The sequence below is a fragment of the Rhopalosiphum maidis genome, chromosome 3, assembly GCF_003676215.2.
Source record: "Rhopalosiphum maidis isolate BTI-1 chromosome 3, ASM367621v3, whole genome shotgun sequence".
Classification (NCBI taxonomy): Eukaryota; Metazoa; Arthropoda; class Insecta; order Hemiptera; family Aphididae; genus Rhopalosiphum; species Rhopalosiphum maidis.
Window position 1 is genome coordinate 2,365,131 of NC_040879.1, and position 19,101 is coordinate 2,384,231.

Sequence of the window (19,101 nt, forward strand, 5' to 3'; positions counted from 1 at the left end):
TAATATCAAATACCATTAGGATTCAGTGTTTAAAATGTAAAAAACTAAATTAAAGAATTAATTATGAATAAAACTTGTGTTATATTTTTTCTTAATTTATTCTTCATGTAATAAAACTGATATCCAATAAATTTTAGCATTAAACCGTATAAATAAAGAATTAATTAAAAAACAAGCTCGTATTTATTCTTCTATTGTTGATTTAACAAAAAATACCTTAACGTTGCTGATTTTGTATTTTTAAAATTATATAGAGAATGTATCTTAATTTTTTTCATTATTACTTTATATATTTATTATATTTTAATTAAACATTTCAATATTACGATTTTATAATATTTTTTTTATGATAAGTCGTCCATGATTTTACTTTAATATACCTGATCTAACACTTTCCAAAAATACATTATGGGGGTGTGGTTTTGTAAAATTATAGAATAAAGAAACTTATGACTTTTAATTAAAACATATTCTGATTTTGGTAAAACTGAAACTAAAATAATTATGTACAATACAATTTATATTTTATTGAGACCATAAATTTCAAAACTTTCAAAGTTTTATGTAAATTGGATAAAAAAAGGCTGAAATAAATGTCTGTCTTTTAATATTTAGTAGTTATACTTCTTAAAATTAATAGAATTAAAAAAAAAAAAATACTACAAGTTTATTTTTGAATTAAATTAATAATTTATTTTGATCATTTCGAACTCCTAAACTTTTGAATAATATTTGTTGAATAATTTGTAAATTTCAATTTGAAAACTTAAATCTTATTTTAATTACAAAAATATACAACTATCAAAATATTTTATTTTTTCAGTATTGACCTAACGATACTTATCATTTAATAATAAATCAGTAATGGTTTATTTATATTAAATAAGTCACTTTTATATAAATATTATGTACTATAGGTAAATTTAAACATTTTATAAAAATGCTGTAAATCTGGGAAATTTGCTAAAATATTTTTTTTGTTATAAATACTAAATTATGAAAAAAAAAATAATCTTAAACTTAATAAATGTTTATTTGATACGTATTATTGATTTAGAAAGTTTTAAAAATCCTATAATTATTCATTATTTATTGTTGGATTCATAATATTAATAATATTCTATCACATTTAAACAAGACTTATATGTTTATCAAATTTTTATTATTGAACATATTTTGTTACATGTTTGTATCATGAATAATATAGGTAGAATAATATTTTAAAATAAATAACTCCGTGTGTTTTTAATATCTTTACTATGGGTTATCAATGATTAAATAGTAAAATATATGCACATATGTTGCTATTTTTTTCTATGTATTACGCTGTGTTACAAAATGTATTCTAATAATAAGATTTATTTCATAGTTTATTTGAAAGACAATTAATTTGTTAGTTTTGAAATGCATTTAATAGATCACAGTGTTATAATATAAAGTACTATTTACTTAACATTGCAAGTAAATTATAGACATTGTTATTAGCCTATGTTAAATTATATGAAAATGAGTTGCTACAATACAATCATTAAAATTATCGAGTTTGTATTTAATAAAAAACAATGCTTTTTGGAACGAAAAAATATAAACTCAAAGGTTCCTTATTATCTGTATTTAAACAAAAAATAAAATATATAGAAGTATAATAAATGTTATTCGTTTCGGGTGATTGACAGATAAAGGTATCAAATGTTTCAAGCTGCATTATTAAACTATACATCGAATTGTCAAGAAAAACAGTTTACGTTTCAGTTTGACATTTTTAAACAGATTATTCATATTTAAAATTTATCATACTGCCTGTAGAATTGTGTGTATATATATATATTTATTTTTACATCATACTATTTTTGACATTTTTACTTAAATATGAAAAATTATATGACAGATAACTTTAGGAGAAAATTGTACTCTAATAATAATTAGTTTTTCTAAGTCATTATATTCGCGAATACAATTTAAATACACAATATTTTTAGATGTTTAAGATTAAAAGTTAATTTTTTTCCTTGTTTGAATAAAATATGTATTTTTTTTAAATGTTTTATTATATATCATGTTTAACGAATTTGTACACGAATTATAATTTGTTGTGTAACACCTTTTTTTATTCATTTTAAAATCAGAACTAATTTGTATTTTGTATGGTAATTACACATTCATATTTTGTTTATATTGAAAAATTTATATTATATTATATTCTTGTCAATTAAAATATTCTAGATATTGCAATACAATCATATAAATAACAGAAAAATAATATTTTTCGTCAAATGTGAAGAAATATTAAATTTTGTGATACATCAATTTAAACTTTTAATCCTTTCACAAACAAAGTTGATCTTTGCTGACTAAGATTTACGTATATCTATATTATATTACGTCAAAAGTACTATGTAAAACATTTTTCTTACCTACAAACGAAACCCATTTTTCTTGCCTTACCAATTATAAGTATATATATAATACCTAATATATTATACAGATTGTTGCATAGTTTATCAGTCAAATTTTTACGAAGATTGGGATTCAAATTGGCTTGAAATTATTTTTGCTTTTACTCATATAAGGTTCTTCACCCTAAGACCTAGAGTATTATATAAAACATAAATTAAATTAAAAGGACACTTCACGAGAACACACGCAAGTGTTCTGTTATTTTTTTTTTTAAAAAAAACATACATGTATGCAATTTATGTTTAACTGAATCGACTTTTTGTTATTGATTTATTTGAGAGTGAAGCGATTTAAAGATAAGGTTAGATAACTGTGTTTGTATGTTGGTTTTAAAAAAATTTAAATAATTTTAAAGCTATGATTCTATAAAAATTGAAATATCATGATAAACTGACATACAAACATAGACATAGTCAAGTTCTTACCTTTAAGTTTGAAAATAGTGTAATTTATTTTCATATTAAAGGTAAGAGCGACAAATTGATTATGCTCAACGAAATTTTGCTATTTTTTACTTATAAGTAAGAAAGTAAGTACGCTGGAGAATTATGTTTCAGTACGAGTTATAATTAGATATTATAAATTTCAGAACATCTAAAACGATTTTTATTATAATTTTAATATAGCATTTAGTATTTACATTATTTAATTAAATTATTCACAGTAAAACTACTGATTCTAAAAGTTATAGTGTAGAACTAAAACTAAAAAAAAATAAAATATTAATTCGTGGACATTGTTTTTTTCGTGTATTCAACATTTTTTATTGGTCTTTATTCATCGTAATACCTTTCTTTTTTTTTGGAAAACATACACTTAAGTTCAGAAATGATAAAAAAAACTAATTTCACCATAATATATAACCTAAAAATCGATCTCCAGTTAATTATTCATTATTTCTGCAATGTTATGTATTTATATTAATATATGTGAGTAAATAAATGAATAAAAATCGTAAGGCCAAATAATAATAATCATTGAAGTTTTTATTTTTGACCGATAAAACTGTGTTACGTAGAAATACTGATCAGTTGGAAATAGTTTATTTTCAAAACGGTAAGGATTTAGGTCGACCATATGAATACTGAATATCTATATAGCCCACAGTGTCCGTTTTACGTGCAAGTTGGACGGAGTTACATACACACATATATATATACATATACATAATAGTATATATATATATATATATATATATAAAATATTATATGTATATTTTTTTTCCAAGAAAACGTTCGACAAAAAAAGTTCCCCCTGAAGTGTTGAAGTATTGATCGGACACTTTGCTGAATTGGAATGAACCGAATGCCTATCGTATAATTGTGTACGGGTATGTGCCACTATATTGAGTTAGGGTGTTAACGGGCGTTGTTTTAGTTATACTCGAAAATAACTCTAGAAAAGTCCAGTGTGACCATAGGACTTATCGACACGGACAGTGCAGCGTAGTATGCATAATATTCTTTTCCGTGATGTTTCATTTCATACGGCGAAAAACTTGACTTTGGTTTACGAATACATTGCTCATTGTTTGAGTTATTTGTTCAACTCTGTCCGTTATATTTCATAACTTGGGGGGTGATATGCACAACAATAAATCTTATTTGTTAGATATTTACATAGTACTGTGTTTATATATGAATAACACCCCATGTGAATTAGGTTTAGTGACTTTATTGCTATTCCAGATAGAATGTATTATAAATGATAACTAGAAAAATGAATTGCAGGATTTATCAGATGCGGTACAATGTGTCTTGCGGGAATTCTTCAACGATTTCATCAGTTTTCTAGTATATAATATATAATATGATTAAAAATAAAGTCAAAAAAATTATACTAGTTTGAACATTTTTATAAAATATGATTGCAAGAAATATATATAATTTTATACGTGCATAGAAAATAATATGAATTTAAATAGTGTTGTTTTTACTTAGTTTTGGATTTAAATAATTAAAATACATATTAATTTTAATTTTTACATTGAAAATCGAAACGTTTATTAAGAACCATTAGTTTATAATTATTTCATATTTTAAATTTGTATTTGCGTTAACGATACCTACATAATGTTAATTTCAAAAATGCTATTTATCTCTCGAGGCTGTTTACATCAATAAAAAGTTGCAAAAGCTGTGTAATTGAAAAGAGAATTTGTCAATACAATGTTAAGCAAAAATTGAATTTCTTATTAGAAAATTACATAACATTGATTTATTATACTAACCTATTCATAAAAAAATGTGATATGTCAATTTAAAATTTGTGTATTAATTAGAAATAGAAATTTATTAAAACCATAAATATATTATTAGTTATATTCATGAAACTTGGCATTTTTAGTTTGAAAATAACCCTTAAGTTATAATGTTTATTATTGTATTTCAACTATTTTTTTTTTGTATATGCCATACCAAAATATTGTTTTGTAATAACAAAATATTATATTGTATAGCACACGTATTTTTATAATGTTTTCAGAATTTATTTTTGTTATAATAAACATAGTAGTATGTATTCAAGTATATTATAACTTTTATTTGATTTGGTTGTTAAGTATATAAACATAATTTATCTCAAAAAAAAAAAAAATTAAAAATTAAAAATGCATTCATAATTTTTTTGGTGTAATACAAAAAATATCAAAATTTTAAATTGGTGGATTTCTGGTTTAAAATTGGATATAGTTGATACTTTAAGCCTTTAAGGGCAGTAGCCAGAAACCGCCAGTCCGCCCCAAAATGATAATTACATTCAATATTTTATATTTTTAGCTATTAAATTAAATTTAAATATTTTATATTAATAAATTATAATTTAATGATTTAATTGTATTTTATTTATTGCGTCTCGGTCGTATGTTACATCAAGAGATATACGATTTGTAGGAAAAAAGGGAGAAGACGTTTCTTTGCTTAAAAATTAAGTCTGCATTAACTGGCGTTTTTTATTGATAGGTATATTGGAGTATAAGAATGAACTTAATATAAAACTACAAGGTAAAAATAAACTTATTCCTGATGTGTGGTGTCTTATATAATCTGTTGAAACTCTTGCGGTCTCATCCCGAAAAAAAATGCATCAACACATCTTTTCCTAATTGTAAAAAAATTTTTGAATTGTCAAAATTTTCATTTTCTCCAGTTAAATTTCGATATTTCAATACAAACTTAATAATCGCTTTCAACATTTTAAACGATGCTCACAATACTTTAAATTATTTTCCAATCCATTTAATATTGATGTTGACGATATTCCTGTTGAACTTTAAATGGAAATAATAAATTTTCTATCCCTATGTTCTTAAAAACTCTTTCAAACAATCGCTTTTACTTTGTTATACTGAACTCACTCCATCATTTTCAAAAATTAAAAATATAGCTGCTAAAATATATTATTGGATGTTTGGATCTACATAATATATGTTCAAACAAGTCTTTTCTCATATAAAAAAAATATATAAACTCACACCAATCACGCCTATTAGATGATCATCTCAACCATGTGCTTATAGATAATTATATGCATAAGTAATTTTGATTTGAAAATTAAGTATATTCAAACAGTTTTAATTAATTATTCTCAATTCTTGCAAATCGTTTATATTATCAGTTTCTATATATATATATATATATATTATAGCAAAATTTTAAGATTTATTTATTTTTTTTATAAAGGTCAAAAAAAAATATTTTACTCAATCAAAAAACTTGTAAATTTAATACAACTTTCCTTATAAGTTATTATAGTATTAATGTATATAAAAGAACGGAAATTTTGAACAACTTTGAAGCGGGTAGTTTTTTCATCAGTTTTTCGTGCGTTTAGACCAATAAGCGAAAGAAAAATTCACCCAGTATCAAAAGCCCGATTTTAATTTTAAAAACATATTTATATTACATTATAACATATTTTTATTACTTATTCTCTTTTCTAGCTTATGTAAGAAATGGATTTTCGATTTTTTTTTTTTTTTTTAACACTACTAAGGTGAATTTTGAAAAAAAAACTATGTATAAATATAATTCATTTATTCCTGTATAGTAATTAAACAAAACAAAAAATCGAAAATCCATTTCCTACACAACCTAGAAAAAAGAATAAGGAATTCAAATATGTTTTTTAAAACATACTACTACACTAAAATACATAGTATTTTTGGTACTGAGTGAACTTATCTTTCTCTTTTTGGGATTTTCATATTAAAACTTTTTTTATTGTAAAATTTAGTGACGTGTGACTGTGCGTACGTACGTTACTGATTTCCAAGAATCTTAGCCGTAGTTTATCATTAATTACATAAAGCGTTTGGGGACTCGCGCACACTAATGATCAGTTATAGATAACTCACGATGGATATCGAATATTGCCTAAATACAACCCCTTAAAAATGGTTCGCTTTCAACAGCCTTATATCAATTTCGTCAAAAACGTTAAAAATAGTAATTTTTTTTATAGTTGAAAATTCATAACAATATTTGTTTTAAAATTGAATACAAGGTTCTTTATAAGTTTTTCAATTTTAATTAAAAAAAAATTTCTACCAGAAATTCAATTAAATTATTTATGAGCCTTTGAACTGTTTGAAGTTCAAACTTTTATGACATTACATTTGTTTGAATTCACCTATAAAGTAACTATTTTTCCTCAACAATTTTTGTTATTCTATATCTATTGTTTTTTTAAAAATGAATAAATATAAATACTTGAAACTTTTAACAAATATTTATATTATCTCTTTCTATAAATTGTATAATTATCAAAATATTTTATTTGTTTTAAATATATTTTTAGACAATTTTTTTAGATTTTTTTTTTGAATGTCAATAAAATTATTTTTGCTCAGTCAAAAAGATTAAAAAATGTATGTAATATCTGATATAAGTAGCTTATATTGGAATCAAATAATTCAAACAATATAATATATACACAATTTTTTTAAATAGATATTTGAAGTAAAAATTTGAACAATATATTACATATTAAACAATGAATAATATGTTAATTATTTTTATGTAATTCAAAAACATTATTGATTGGGACTTAAAACTTACACAGTTATACCTTATACTTATACTATGATTTTACTATAAGCAGTGACATTTTCAAAATAAATAGATTAATTTTAAGATATTATCTGACTCAAAAGTTAATAACAATAATATAATATGGTATAAATAGATATTATTATAATAATTAAATACCTACCTACTAACGCCATAATAAATTCAATGTTTTCAGAAAACAATTAAATCAACCTATCGTAATACTAATCGTAAAATAAATAAATTTAATTTTGTTCACCTTATTTTTATTTACTCTAAAATTAATACGATGAGTTATAATTTAATTTCATAGTGCGCAGGTTAAAATTATAAATATTTTTTTTATGTATTTATAAGTTTTTTAAATTTTTTGATTGCTTTTTTTTGTTATTTTTAAGGAAATGTTTATAAAAAGTGTTCTAAATTTACATATTCAATTTAAAAGAACAATATTTATTTTACAATATATGTCTCAATGCGGCTATATTTCACAATATTCAATTTAATATGTTGATTTATCGATATAACCCGGAAAAGAAATTATGTGTGGTTAACTGTATAGTGCATGTTCTATAATATAAGTACTTATTTTGTGGTATCCTGTCAATATTTCGTCTTGTGTTACGTATGCCACTGTCACCAGTATTGGTATTGGTATAAAATAGTGTATTTCAAATTGATGACCACATTTTCTTTTTTTTTAAACGTTTCAGCACTTTAGGTGCTATTACAAGTACAGTACGTTACATTACAATTACAATTACAATTTGAATTTGATATTTGGATTTATATTAGTGATTACAATGGTATAACAATTCTTAATTAAATTTGACATTATTTAGTGGTTTATTCATCATCTTCCGATGAGAGCTCTTCAGTGTCTGATGTGAGAATGTCTTGGGGCAGTCGAGGTTGCAGTCGCCTATTTTGGGTTTTCTTTCCTAATTGGGAATGGCGGGCTCCGTCCGAGTCTTTCAGCTTGGCGCGAAAGTTTTTAAGTTGGGTTTTAATCCAGATACTTATTTGGGATATTCCAGTATCATTGTGTATTTGGCGATTCCTCATATACCAAAGTGCTTTAAGGCAAATTTTAAGGAATTTGTTTTGGAGAGTTTGGATTTTCTTCATTTTAGTGGGCGAGGCTGCTGCTCAAACAGGGCAGGCATAGTCCACATTTTCTGATGATATTGAAAGGAGTTTTTCAATTTTTTTTAAATATTTTACCAAATTACCAAGGAAGATTAATATTCGAAAATATAAAAAAAAAAAATGTTCAATAGAAATGGATATTATAGACGAAAAATACTTATTTTATAAAAATAGTTTGGCGAAAAAAATAACTTAAGTAAAATTTTAGATTATTATTTAGGTTAATATGTCCATGGACTGTTGTCTGCTAATAGCATCACATTTTTACGTATTTTTATATTAAATTATTATTATTTTTGGTATTTTTATGCGATCCGTATAAATAAAATATTTTAATTTATTTTCTGGTATTTTTATAATAGGCACACATTTTATAATTTATAATCTTTAAGCTAACTGTAACCGTTAGTCATAGTAGCTGATTATATAGTATATAATATATACATTAAATTATCTATTTATTTAGAAAATTGAGTTTTTACTCAAAACAATAACGAATTACTACAAGTAAATATGTTTAAGTAACATGTTTTGTATTGTTGAAGTATGTAATTACTTGGAAGCTATAAAAAAAAAAACCTAGGGTCTTCATTGACGAAAACATTTAATAGTATAGTATTTAGACTATTTAGTGGTAGAGAAAGGGTAAAGAAAACGATAAAGAGTATAAATAGTTTCTAAATTGACGGCAGATCGATTAAATTAATAGAAAAAACAAAACTAGTAAGGTGAGGATTCTATTTTTATATTTTCGTATGTTTTTAAAATAAATTTTAGGCGCTTGTCTTAGAGTTTTATTGAGTCATAGAAATCCTAATAATAATCATATTATCCTATAATATTTTTACAAGGAAAAACGGGAACTTCGACATTCTAATAATTTATTTCTTTGTCGTAATATTTATAAATAATTATATAATAATTTTTCTTGTTTGATGTTTTATTAATATGAATCATAAATGTTAGCAATAAAAATATATATTTATAAATATTTATATTTTTCTTATTCAACTATTTTCATAGGATTCGGCTATAGATAGTGAATGCATAATGCATTTTTATTCGTAATTATTAAATTCAACTCGCCAAAATGCAGAATACACATTCATATTATATTTGTAGTTCATGTTTATGTGTATACTTTAAAATAACCGTTCCAATTCGGTTTGAGTTTGTAATTTATTCAATAAAAGATTCTCGTATTATTACGTTTTCTATGAAACATTGATAAGGACAACCGTTATTTCGGTAATATTATGCTTTCGAGTGGGAACGTGTACGAACTACAAGTGTGGCAGGTGAACCGTTTTAGAGTTACTGGGTAAACACGAAATACATGAATTGGTAAATTTGTTTCATACAAACGTACTCAGTACCTATATTAGACTTATTGCTTTTTTCCTCGGCGTGTGTACCACGCGGGAACCCGGCCAGCATTATACACTGTGTGAGTACCTACTACGTTTTAAAGAAACGGCTTATCTATTCGTTTTTATTGCTTTCCATCTATGTATACAAAAAAAAAAAACATATATAATTCGTTGTCATTAACTCACTGATGAATACGGACAAATCAGACTTTTAATATAATAACAATAATATAGACTTATATTATAATGTATTATATTATGGTAAATATATAGTTTTTATACGATCCATCTGTTGCTGAGTAATATTTATAATAGACTACAAGTGAGCGCCACCTAGCTATTTACATTATTCTACAATAGTATAAGTAAAACATGATTTGCCACCAAAATCAGTTCGAAGAATCTTGTCAGGATACGAGTAGGTACTGTCACCTGTCACTTCACTTTGTTCTCTTCGAGTAAAAAACAGTAAAATATATTATTGTAACCATATTATAAATTTTAAGACTAAGATCGACTGTCTTTATCTTTCGACGAGGAAAGTACTGCTAAAATCAAAAAAAATCAAACAACTACCGCATAAAAGCACTGTTTAATGTAACTATACTTTTAATTTTTATATTTTTTTTTAACATCCAAAATACAATTCACTCGAGGATTAAAATTAATTTAAGACCAGTCTCACTTACTTAAGAATCTAAAACCATAATTATTAACAATGAAATCGTATTAAAATAACTGGACCATGCTGTACAAGCATCTCAGTTTGATCTGCGAATATTAACAACGGATACATAATAATAATAATAATAATAATAATAATACAACCATTAACCAAATCGCGGTAGAATCACGTGGGATCAGTGATGATATCCGTGTCGTTGATTGTACTGTGTGTACAATGTGCATATTGATTAACAATCATAACTCAATATTAGTAGGTATCTGTCTGTTAAACGGAATCCATTTACTGAATATTTGACTATTGTACTGTTTTCGACGAGAAGCGTTGACATCCTGCGTGTAATTATTCATACAGAGTTTGAAACTATATCGAATCAATCGAAATATGAAACACAGATGAAATCGTTGCATTCGATAATAATTTTCAGTGTTTTTTTTTTCAAGTGAACTCAACGAATCGTATTTATGTTATTTTAATTATTGTAAAATTTGATTTATTAATATTATGCTGTGCTGAATATTTGCATTTGCCGGTCTCATAACATAACAAGTTCCATTAGTCTAGGTTCGTTTAGCGTACATTTTTTTTTTACAGAAATCAGAGCTTTTATTAAACGAAAGAAAATTCTAGGAAATATTTAAAACGTGTATATTATTCATCTTTTTTAATATTTACCTTTGTTTTTAATCTAAACTGCAATAATGAAAAAAAATTATTGTTTTTATTATTTTGTATTCTGAGAAGTCCTGCGCATTTACAATACTTATGTAATGGTCGAGAGAGAGGTAAATATTTATAAGAACAGAATAATTATTATGTTATTCAATTTAGTTTCAGGTCGTAAGCAACCCACTTCTATTAATTGTTTTTTACCGGTGAGTTTTATAAATATGCGCGTGTATTACCAATTTATGAATTTTAAGCTTTTTTAATGTGAAAATAATTGTAGTAATCAAAATTGTATTATTATTTTAAACTTTTTATTATATAAAAAACGTTTTTAAATCTAAATACATTTTTCTTTTACCACTATATCAGCAATATATTTATTTAAAAATAAAGGTTTTAGATATGAGTCAACAATCTAGTGCTGGTTACAATTTAATTTAATTTTTTGTATTTTAGTAGTTTTAAACTTATATTAGTGATTTTATGTGTTTAATAATCAATTGTTATTAGATCTTTATCCCATAAAAGATATAGGTATATGAGTATATCGCATATCGTTTAAATTATAATTTTTCATCAGTGTCTTAAGAATAAAGGACAAAGGTTGTCTCTGTTCAAATTGTATAGTGAATTGTTGTATAATATTCATGTCTAGCAAAATACTCTTCGACACAATAAGTACCTACCATGTTACATTGTTTTGAATATAGAAAATGAGTATAAGATGATTAAACCAATTCATTAATTACTTGATTAAAATTATATGTTATACTTATGAAAAGTGTCAAAGTTGTAAATTGTAAATTTATACTATAAACCTTATACTAGTTATACTTAATAATACCTTATGTATAAGGTCTATGGTTTATACTCTTATAGTTGTACATACATATATAATATATATTATATAATACGTAATATTAACAAGTATTATTTTAGAAAATTCTAACTGTATTTAAAAATGATTTGTACCGATAATAGATAATTTAATTATAAGCAAAAAGTAAACTCCCCGATAATTAAAATGTTTTAAGTTTGCTGGTTATTTTTCTTGGTTTTGGATAACTGCCGAGACTTAAAATTTGAAAGTATACGTAGATATCTGTGCCATTTTTTATTTAAATATTTAAATACAATTTTAGTTAGTTTCAGTTGCCATTTCGTTATATACACTTAATTAGATTAAATAAACTATACAAACACTGCAATTTATGTTATAATATCTTGAGCTCAATAACCCGATTTACAGAAATACTTTAGTCATGATACCAGTTATCATAACACAATTATTTAACATATTCATAACAACTAGCATGCGAATTTTATTAAATTTTTAATAATTATGTTTATTATTATTTATTTCTAATATAAGCATCGAAGTAAATTAATATTGATAATATACTCGACATATTAGTATTTATTGATATTTTAATTCATATTATTCTTATTTTAACACACACCTATATTTATATTATAGTTCGTGTATAAATCTGTGACGTTAATGTTTTTTGTTAGATATTTTACTGATGCACATGATGAGTACGTGAATCAGGAGTGATACAACAGTATTATACATATAAAAACCTTTAATAATTGTAATTACTTTTACAGATTGAAAACGAGAATGTATATGGAAATTGAAAAGTAAGCAATACATAAAGGTTTTTTTTTCACGAGATTTCATTAAAGATATCTAATATTTACTTAATTTAATAAAAAGATAAATCCAAAATGATCAAATTTAAAACATAAAACGTTGTTTTTTTTTATGTATACAGGAATTATAATAATAGCGTGACGTATATAGAATTTAGGATTACATTGTTAATATCCATTCTAGATTTATGTCTCAAGGATTGAAAACCATATTATATCTATATTGGCTATTTTAGAAAAATAAACTAAAAACGTCTGTACCTCCTCGGGATAGTGAAATGCAAGTCTAGTTCAATAATTTACGGAGTATTGACATAATTCTTATTCTAGTTAGTAACAGAGAATATTGTTTGAATGCAATAAAATTGAAGTTTTAAATGTGAAATACGACCATAATGACATACCGAAGAATAGACTTCGATAAAAGTATTGTCGACGTTTGATTTATCGCAATTTGGTTAGCGAACTTTGTACAACAGGATAAATAAACGTTCAGCAAAACTATTGTCAAAGGTTTGTGATATTTTAGTCAGTATCGTTACTTTGTTCATAGCAAAGTATAAGTCTGTAGTCTGTAATTGAGGTCCAAAATAAACAGCGATAGGTATCCTGTTGGGTACAGTAACTGTATTTGAAACTCTGATATTCGAATGGTATATAATAATTATTTCAAGAACACTTTGAGCGCAAAAAGTGATTTAAATAAGAGATGAACGCAAAAAGGTTTGATAATTTATGTCAGCAGTCATCGCACGATGGTGCTTTTGCTTTGTATCCGAGAAACACCGTCTAATTTGTCGACGGCATTTAATAAATTTGACATAAATGTTCGTTTATAATTTGTTTAGTGAATTTATTATAAGTGCCTACGGATGCGTATCAAATGAGATTACCTATCGCGATGATTTAAAACAAATTCACCAAGATGTGCATAATGAAATATTATGCTTTCGTCGGGTGTCGGTTATTATAGTATTATTAATGCCATAATTTTTTAAGACGTAACGCGATAGTGACAAGCGAATGGAACATAATCAAATGCCGTATTCGTGCGGTTTCGATAAATACTGTTCAACACTTTCCGTGTATAAATATGCATTATTACGATGCGGTATGTAAATTTGTGAAAATTATCTTTTGGTAATATAATAATATATAGCGTTTACGCCGACTACTCGGTTATAGGTTTCGTTCATCCTCCCACTAAAATACGCGTGATATGCGCCGTGCTTCTAAATCATTCCGTAAACAGATTATAATATTGTGTTGTCGGTGGATAAAAACTTTGGACTCGGCGAGAGCTTTTGCATTGAAAGGCGATCACGATAAATTTATAATAGTTGCATACGTTAAATTACTTAAATTTCACTGTGAATTTACACCGTCGGTTTGTCTGTATAATGACAGTCGGCCTGATGCAACTACATCCTGTATGTGATATATTTTCATTATCGCGATTTCCCATATTAACATATGATTCGATTGATTAGACATATTATCTCGAAGGTATTACCCATTTTAGTAGACCGCGTGACATACTCTAAATCTAAATCATATTTTAGATTATAATACATTATAACGTATTAACGAAACACAGTGCCAACGTAAAGCAATGTTCGTTTCCGTTAATTATTTCTTTTTTAACTAATATTTTTAGTACATTTATTTTATTGACATCAGTTTTTATATACAACTTAAATAAACACAAAAAAAAATAAAGTAATAAGGTAAAATAATTTAGATTTAGAAAACGATATTATATAAGTACGAACCCAGTAGATACGTATATATCAAATTTACTATAGATAATCACAGTAATTATAAATATTATCAAAGAACTATTTTATAACTTGTGTTATTAATGAAATCCACTGTCTTCTTAGATAGCCAAACTTTTTTTAAATTAAAATATTTTTTTTTACTTATTGAAAATGTTTTATTGTACCTTTAATCGGGATGAATCATAATAATCAAATAATAATTAGCTTGTAGAATTTAATATAAAAACTTTAAACATTTTCAAACAATGTAACATGTTTTAATTAAAATGTTCCTCTAAGTATGAATATTTTTTTTATTTCAATTTATTATAATTTTACAACAGAATGTGAAACGAATATTATACCTAAGTAGAAACCATCTTTTACGTTGTTAAAATAAATTTATCTAAAAACGATTATTTTAGATTATCTTGAATAGTATGAAAGTATATTGAAGTAGAGCACAAAATGTTTTTCTATAAGTTTATGGTATTATCCCTTAATGTTCATCTGAAATTAAACGAAAACGTTACATTTTTTTTCTGAAGTGAATAATTCTAAAAAAAAAAAAAAAACATAAGCAATCAAATTGAAAAATAATATACATATTTCGAAAACTCGTAATTTTATTATAAATATCTGTTTTACCAAATTGATCCGCTTCAACGCGTATAATTTAATACATTTTTTTTTCGAGGGAATAAATTATTAAGAAGAAAAAAATCAATAATCAATTTAGCAAACATTGACGATGTAAAACAGCCATGTATGTTTTTATCCACAACTAAACGAGATTCATAAATTTTTAATTATTCACGAGTGGTATAGTGTAATATGAAAAATGCAAAACAATATTGAATACGTGAACTACCTACAATATATTTTTGTTATAATTTTCGCGTGGTTTTTGTTCGCATAAAGTGCACGCATTAATGACGACGGTTATTCTGTTTTGTATTAATGTCAGTTAAAGCTGCTGTAGGACGTGTGTAAATTATAATCTATATTGAACAATGCATTTTATCGCTTGTAGGTGCTATAAACCAGTTGTAATTTGATAATAAATTTAGGCACTACGAAAAATAAAAGATTGCAAGCAGACGACGTCGTAATAATAATCGGAGATCAAAAGTTATAATTTCGTAAATATCTAATGATCGCGGTGGTACAATTATAATATACTTTACACGATTCGTCGGTCGGACCATTATTATATTATTATTATTTTCCAACCGACGACGGTGAAAATGCATGCATAGGGGTATTTTCAGCCATTACACTCCTCATTATGTGAGTATAGGTACTATTATTTTAGAGAAGCTCGAAAAACGACAAAAACATGACAAGTGTACAAAAAACAAAAAAAAAAACAACGAAAACCACAACGATTGCGCCAAAATAAAATATAATATATCAATAATACGTGCGCACAATATATGGTTTTCAATTAATACTCTCGTCGAACAACAGCGTACGAGTACTACAAAGAAAACTACTGAGTAAACAGAATCATGCGATGCAATAATAGGTTATTAAATATTTTATGATTATAACGAGACATAATAATATGTTTGCTCAATCGTTACTACACTTTCACTGAGCTAGACGTATTGCAAATTATGGAAATATACAGAGGGACACACCATTCGAAGTCCTTCGACGCACTTGCAAAAAAATACGTTATGTTTTATATAATATTTATATACGCATTATACGAGAGGTGATTGGTCGAATTATTATTAATATTCTGACCGCTAATTCGTGCGTCGTATGTTTTTCAATTTCGCGATGTGTACACACGAGACTTGATAATAATAATATTATAGACCACAGACCCGCCTATTATTTATATTTTTGCGCTCGGCAGTGAATTTATATCGATACGGTCGGGTCCCGCAGCTGACAACGTTTTCTGTTGTCGACATCATTTTTTTTTTAATGTCCTTTGACGCGAAGAGTAATTTTCGCCGCGGTTAATATAATAATATATAATATTTTGTTCGCCACGTCGTTACATTAGTGGTGAATTATCAGTTATCTACCTAACTATACGTTTTCGCGGCTTACGCGGACAAGACGTATTTGCGTGTTTTCGGAAGGTATCGAGAAACGGTACTCACCCTGCACACGACGACCGAGTCTTGTCCTCTCCATGATATCTTGACTGGTTCGTAAGTTCTGTCAACAAATCTGGTCGATTGATGTAATGATGCCATTACTGATATCCAGGCGACGCACTTGAGGACTCGCGGCATTGTACACCATGTCCTCGCCACCGGTGCATGACACACGTATATGTACCTGCGTGCAAAAAAAAAAATTTTCGGTTTCGTTAAATATGTACTTATTTGGTTTTTGCTAACTACAATAATAAAACATAAAATATTGTGCTCGTTTCGTATTGTATTGTACGCGGAATGAATATAGTTTTCGCTATTGGACGAATTGGCTTAATTAATTATAATATTACATTTTGTGTAAACACGTTGGATACAACTCGGTTAATCATTCGGGTGATTCAAAATTGTGCTCGACACTTATCGAATGCATCATTTTTTTATTCATTTTTTTTTTTAGCCGATTGCATATTACGTTACCCGTAACGAAACGAAAAAAAAATATGCATGTAATTTATCTTTCCATTACGAAGTAAATTAATTAAATAACAGTATTTAAAATTGTCGACAAAAAAATAAAATTATTCTAAAAACTTTTTTCAACCATGGTAAATATTTTACACTGAAAAAATTATTTTGAATTATCTAAACGACTCTGTTTACTATAAAACAAGTTGACACACAACTGTATACAATTGAAACAAAATGATGTGCAGCATGTAGATGATACAAAATATTTATTAATCAAGTTACTGAATGATATTTTTAACATTGACTTAGAACTTATTATTCATTGTTTAAATTCATTATTTCAATACTTTTTTTTTAAACTAATATTATTTAAAATATTATTAACAAACAAGGATATCCTTAAGAAATATTTATAAGTAATATTTATTTATACACAAGTAGGGTGAGTAATAGTATTTTCAAAATTTAAATAGCTTCTTCGTTCGTTTATTTGTCGATAGAAAATTATAATATTTAAAAGGTTTATGTTATATATTATTTTTATGAAATTTTTAAATAAACAATAATAGTTTATATACTATAACAGCTATAGTTATAACATGAAAAAAAAATCGAATTTCATAAAACGTGTATAAACGACAAATGTGGATAAAAATGTTGGAATCATAAGCGAGTCACACTAATCGCTTTAGAGTTTAATCACCAAATTACGTGACTTGTAATTTGTGCAAAATGAGGTCAAATTATGGAATCAATTAAGTACACTTGCTTTTGAAATATATCATAATAATCAGATTGAAGAAATAATTGTAGCACTCTGTACTGCAAAGACATAAGAGCCACAACTATTGAATGGTATGTATTAAAAAAAATACAGTACATGATTTGATAAATTAATTTAAAAAACAACACATTTATTGTCAAAAGCACAATATTATGTCGTTTATTTAACCAAAATACTATAGTAATTACTTTAAGAAACTAGCCATGTACAATGACAAAATTAAACACTGATACAATTTAAATATTTATTATTTTTCGTCATTATAATATTTTTTAATTTCTAAGGAACATATTAAGAATTGTTTACTATGTTTTCAAGTACATGTAATTAAATTTTAAAATATCAATTTTCAACGAAAAAAAATTTACAATATGAGTATAAACTTTTATTTAAATTATATAGTAAGAATGTCTTATGAGAAACATTATATATTTTTAATCTCAATATATAAAATAACAATTTTATAAATTTCCATCTACAAAGTAATTTATTTGCAAATGTTCGTAATTTTATCGAAATTCATAAATCAAGATATATATACAATAGTAAATTATATGACATGAATTGTATTTTGATGTTTTTAATAATCGAATAGGTATTTATAAATATTATACTGAAAATTATAATATGTTTATAAATACTTGTGTAAGTATTTATTAAAAAATGTAGCCTAAAAGGTTATTTATTTTTAATAATAAGCTGAAATCGATATTGTTTGAAATACATAAATATTCATATTTTTCTGTGATTTATTTTTTGTTTGCTGACAATAATAAGTGCTAAATATTTTCTACTTTCAAAGTTAAAAATTCTAAAAACGCTAGATACACTTAATAAAATAAAACAATACACAATTCTAAAACCAACACATTAATAACTCTACACAGAATCTAAAAAAATAAAATTGATTATTTGCTTATTTAAAAAAATATAAT

General features: G+C 25.1%; 1 protein-coding gene across 1 annotated transcript in view; it reads right to left on the reverse strand.

The window, feature by feature from the left end:
- LOC113560239 (sex peptide receptor) overlaps positions 1–19,101 on the reverse strand; it is a 223,998-nt gene that overhangs the window by 30,126 nt on the left and 174,771 nt on the right. The window contains exon 4 of the mRNA XM_026966000.1: positions 16,915–17,095. Coding sequence (XP_026821801.1) covers positions 16,915–17,095 — 181 coding nt within the window. The remainder of the gene's footprint in view (positions 1–16,914; positions 17,096–19,101) is intronic.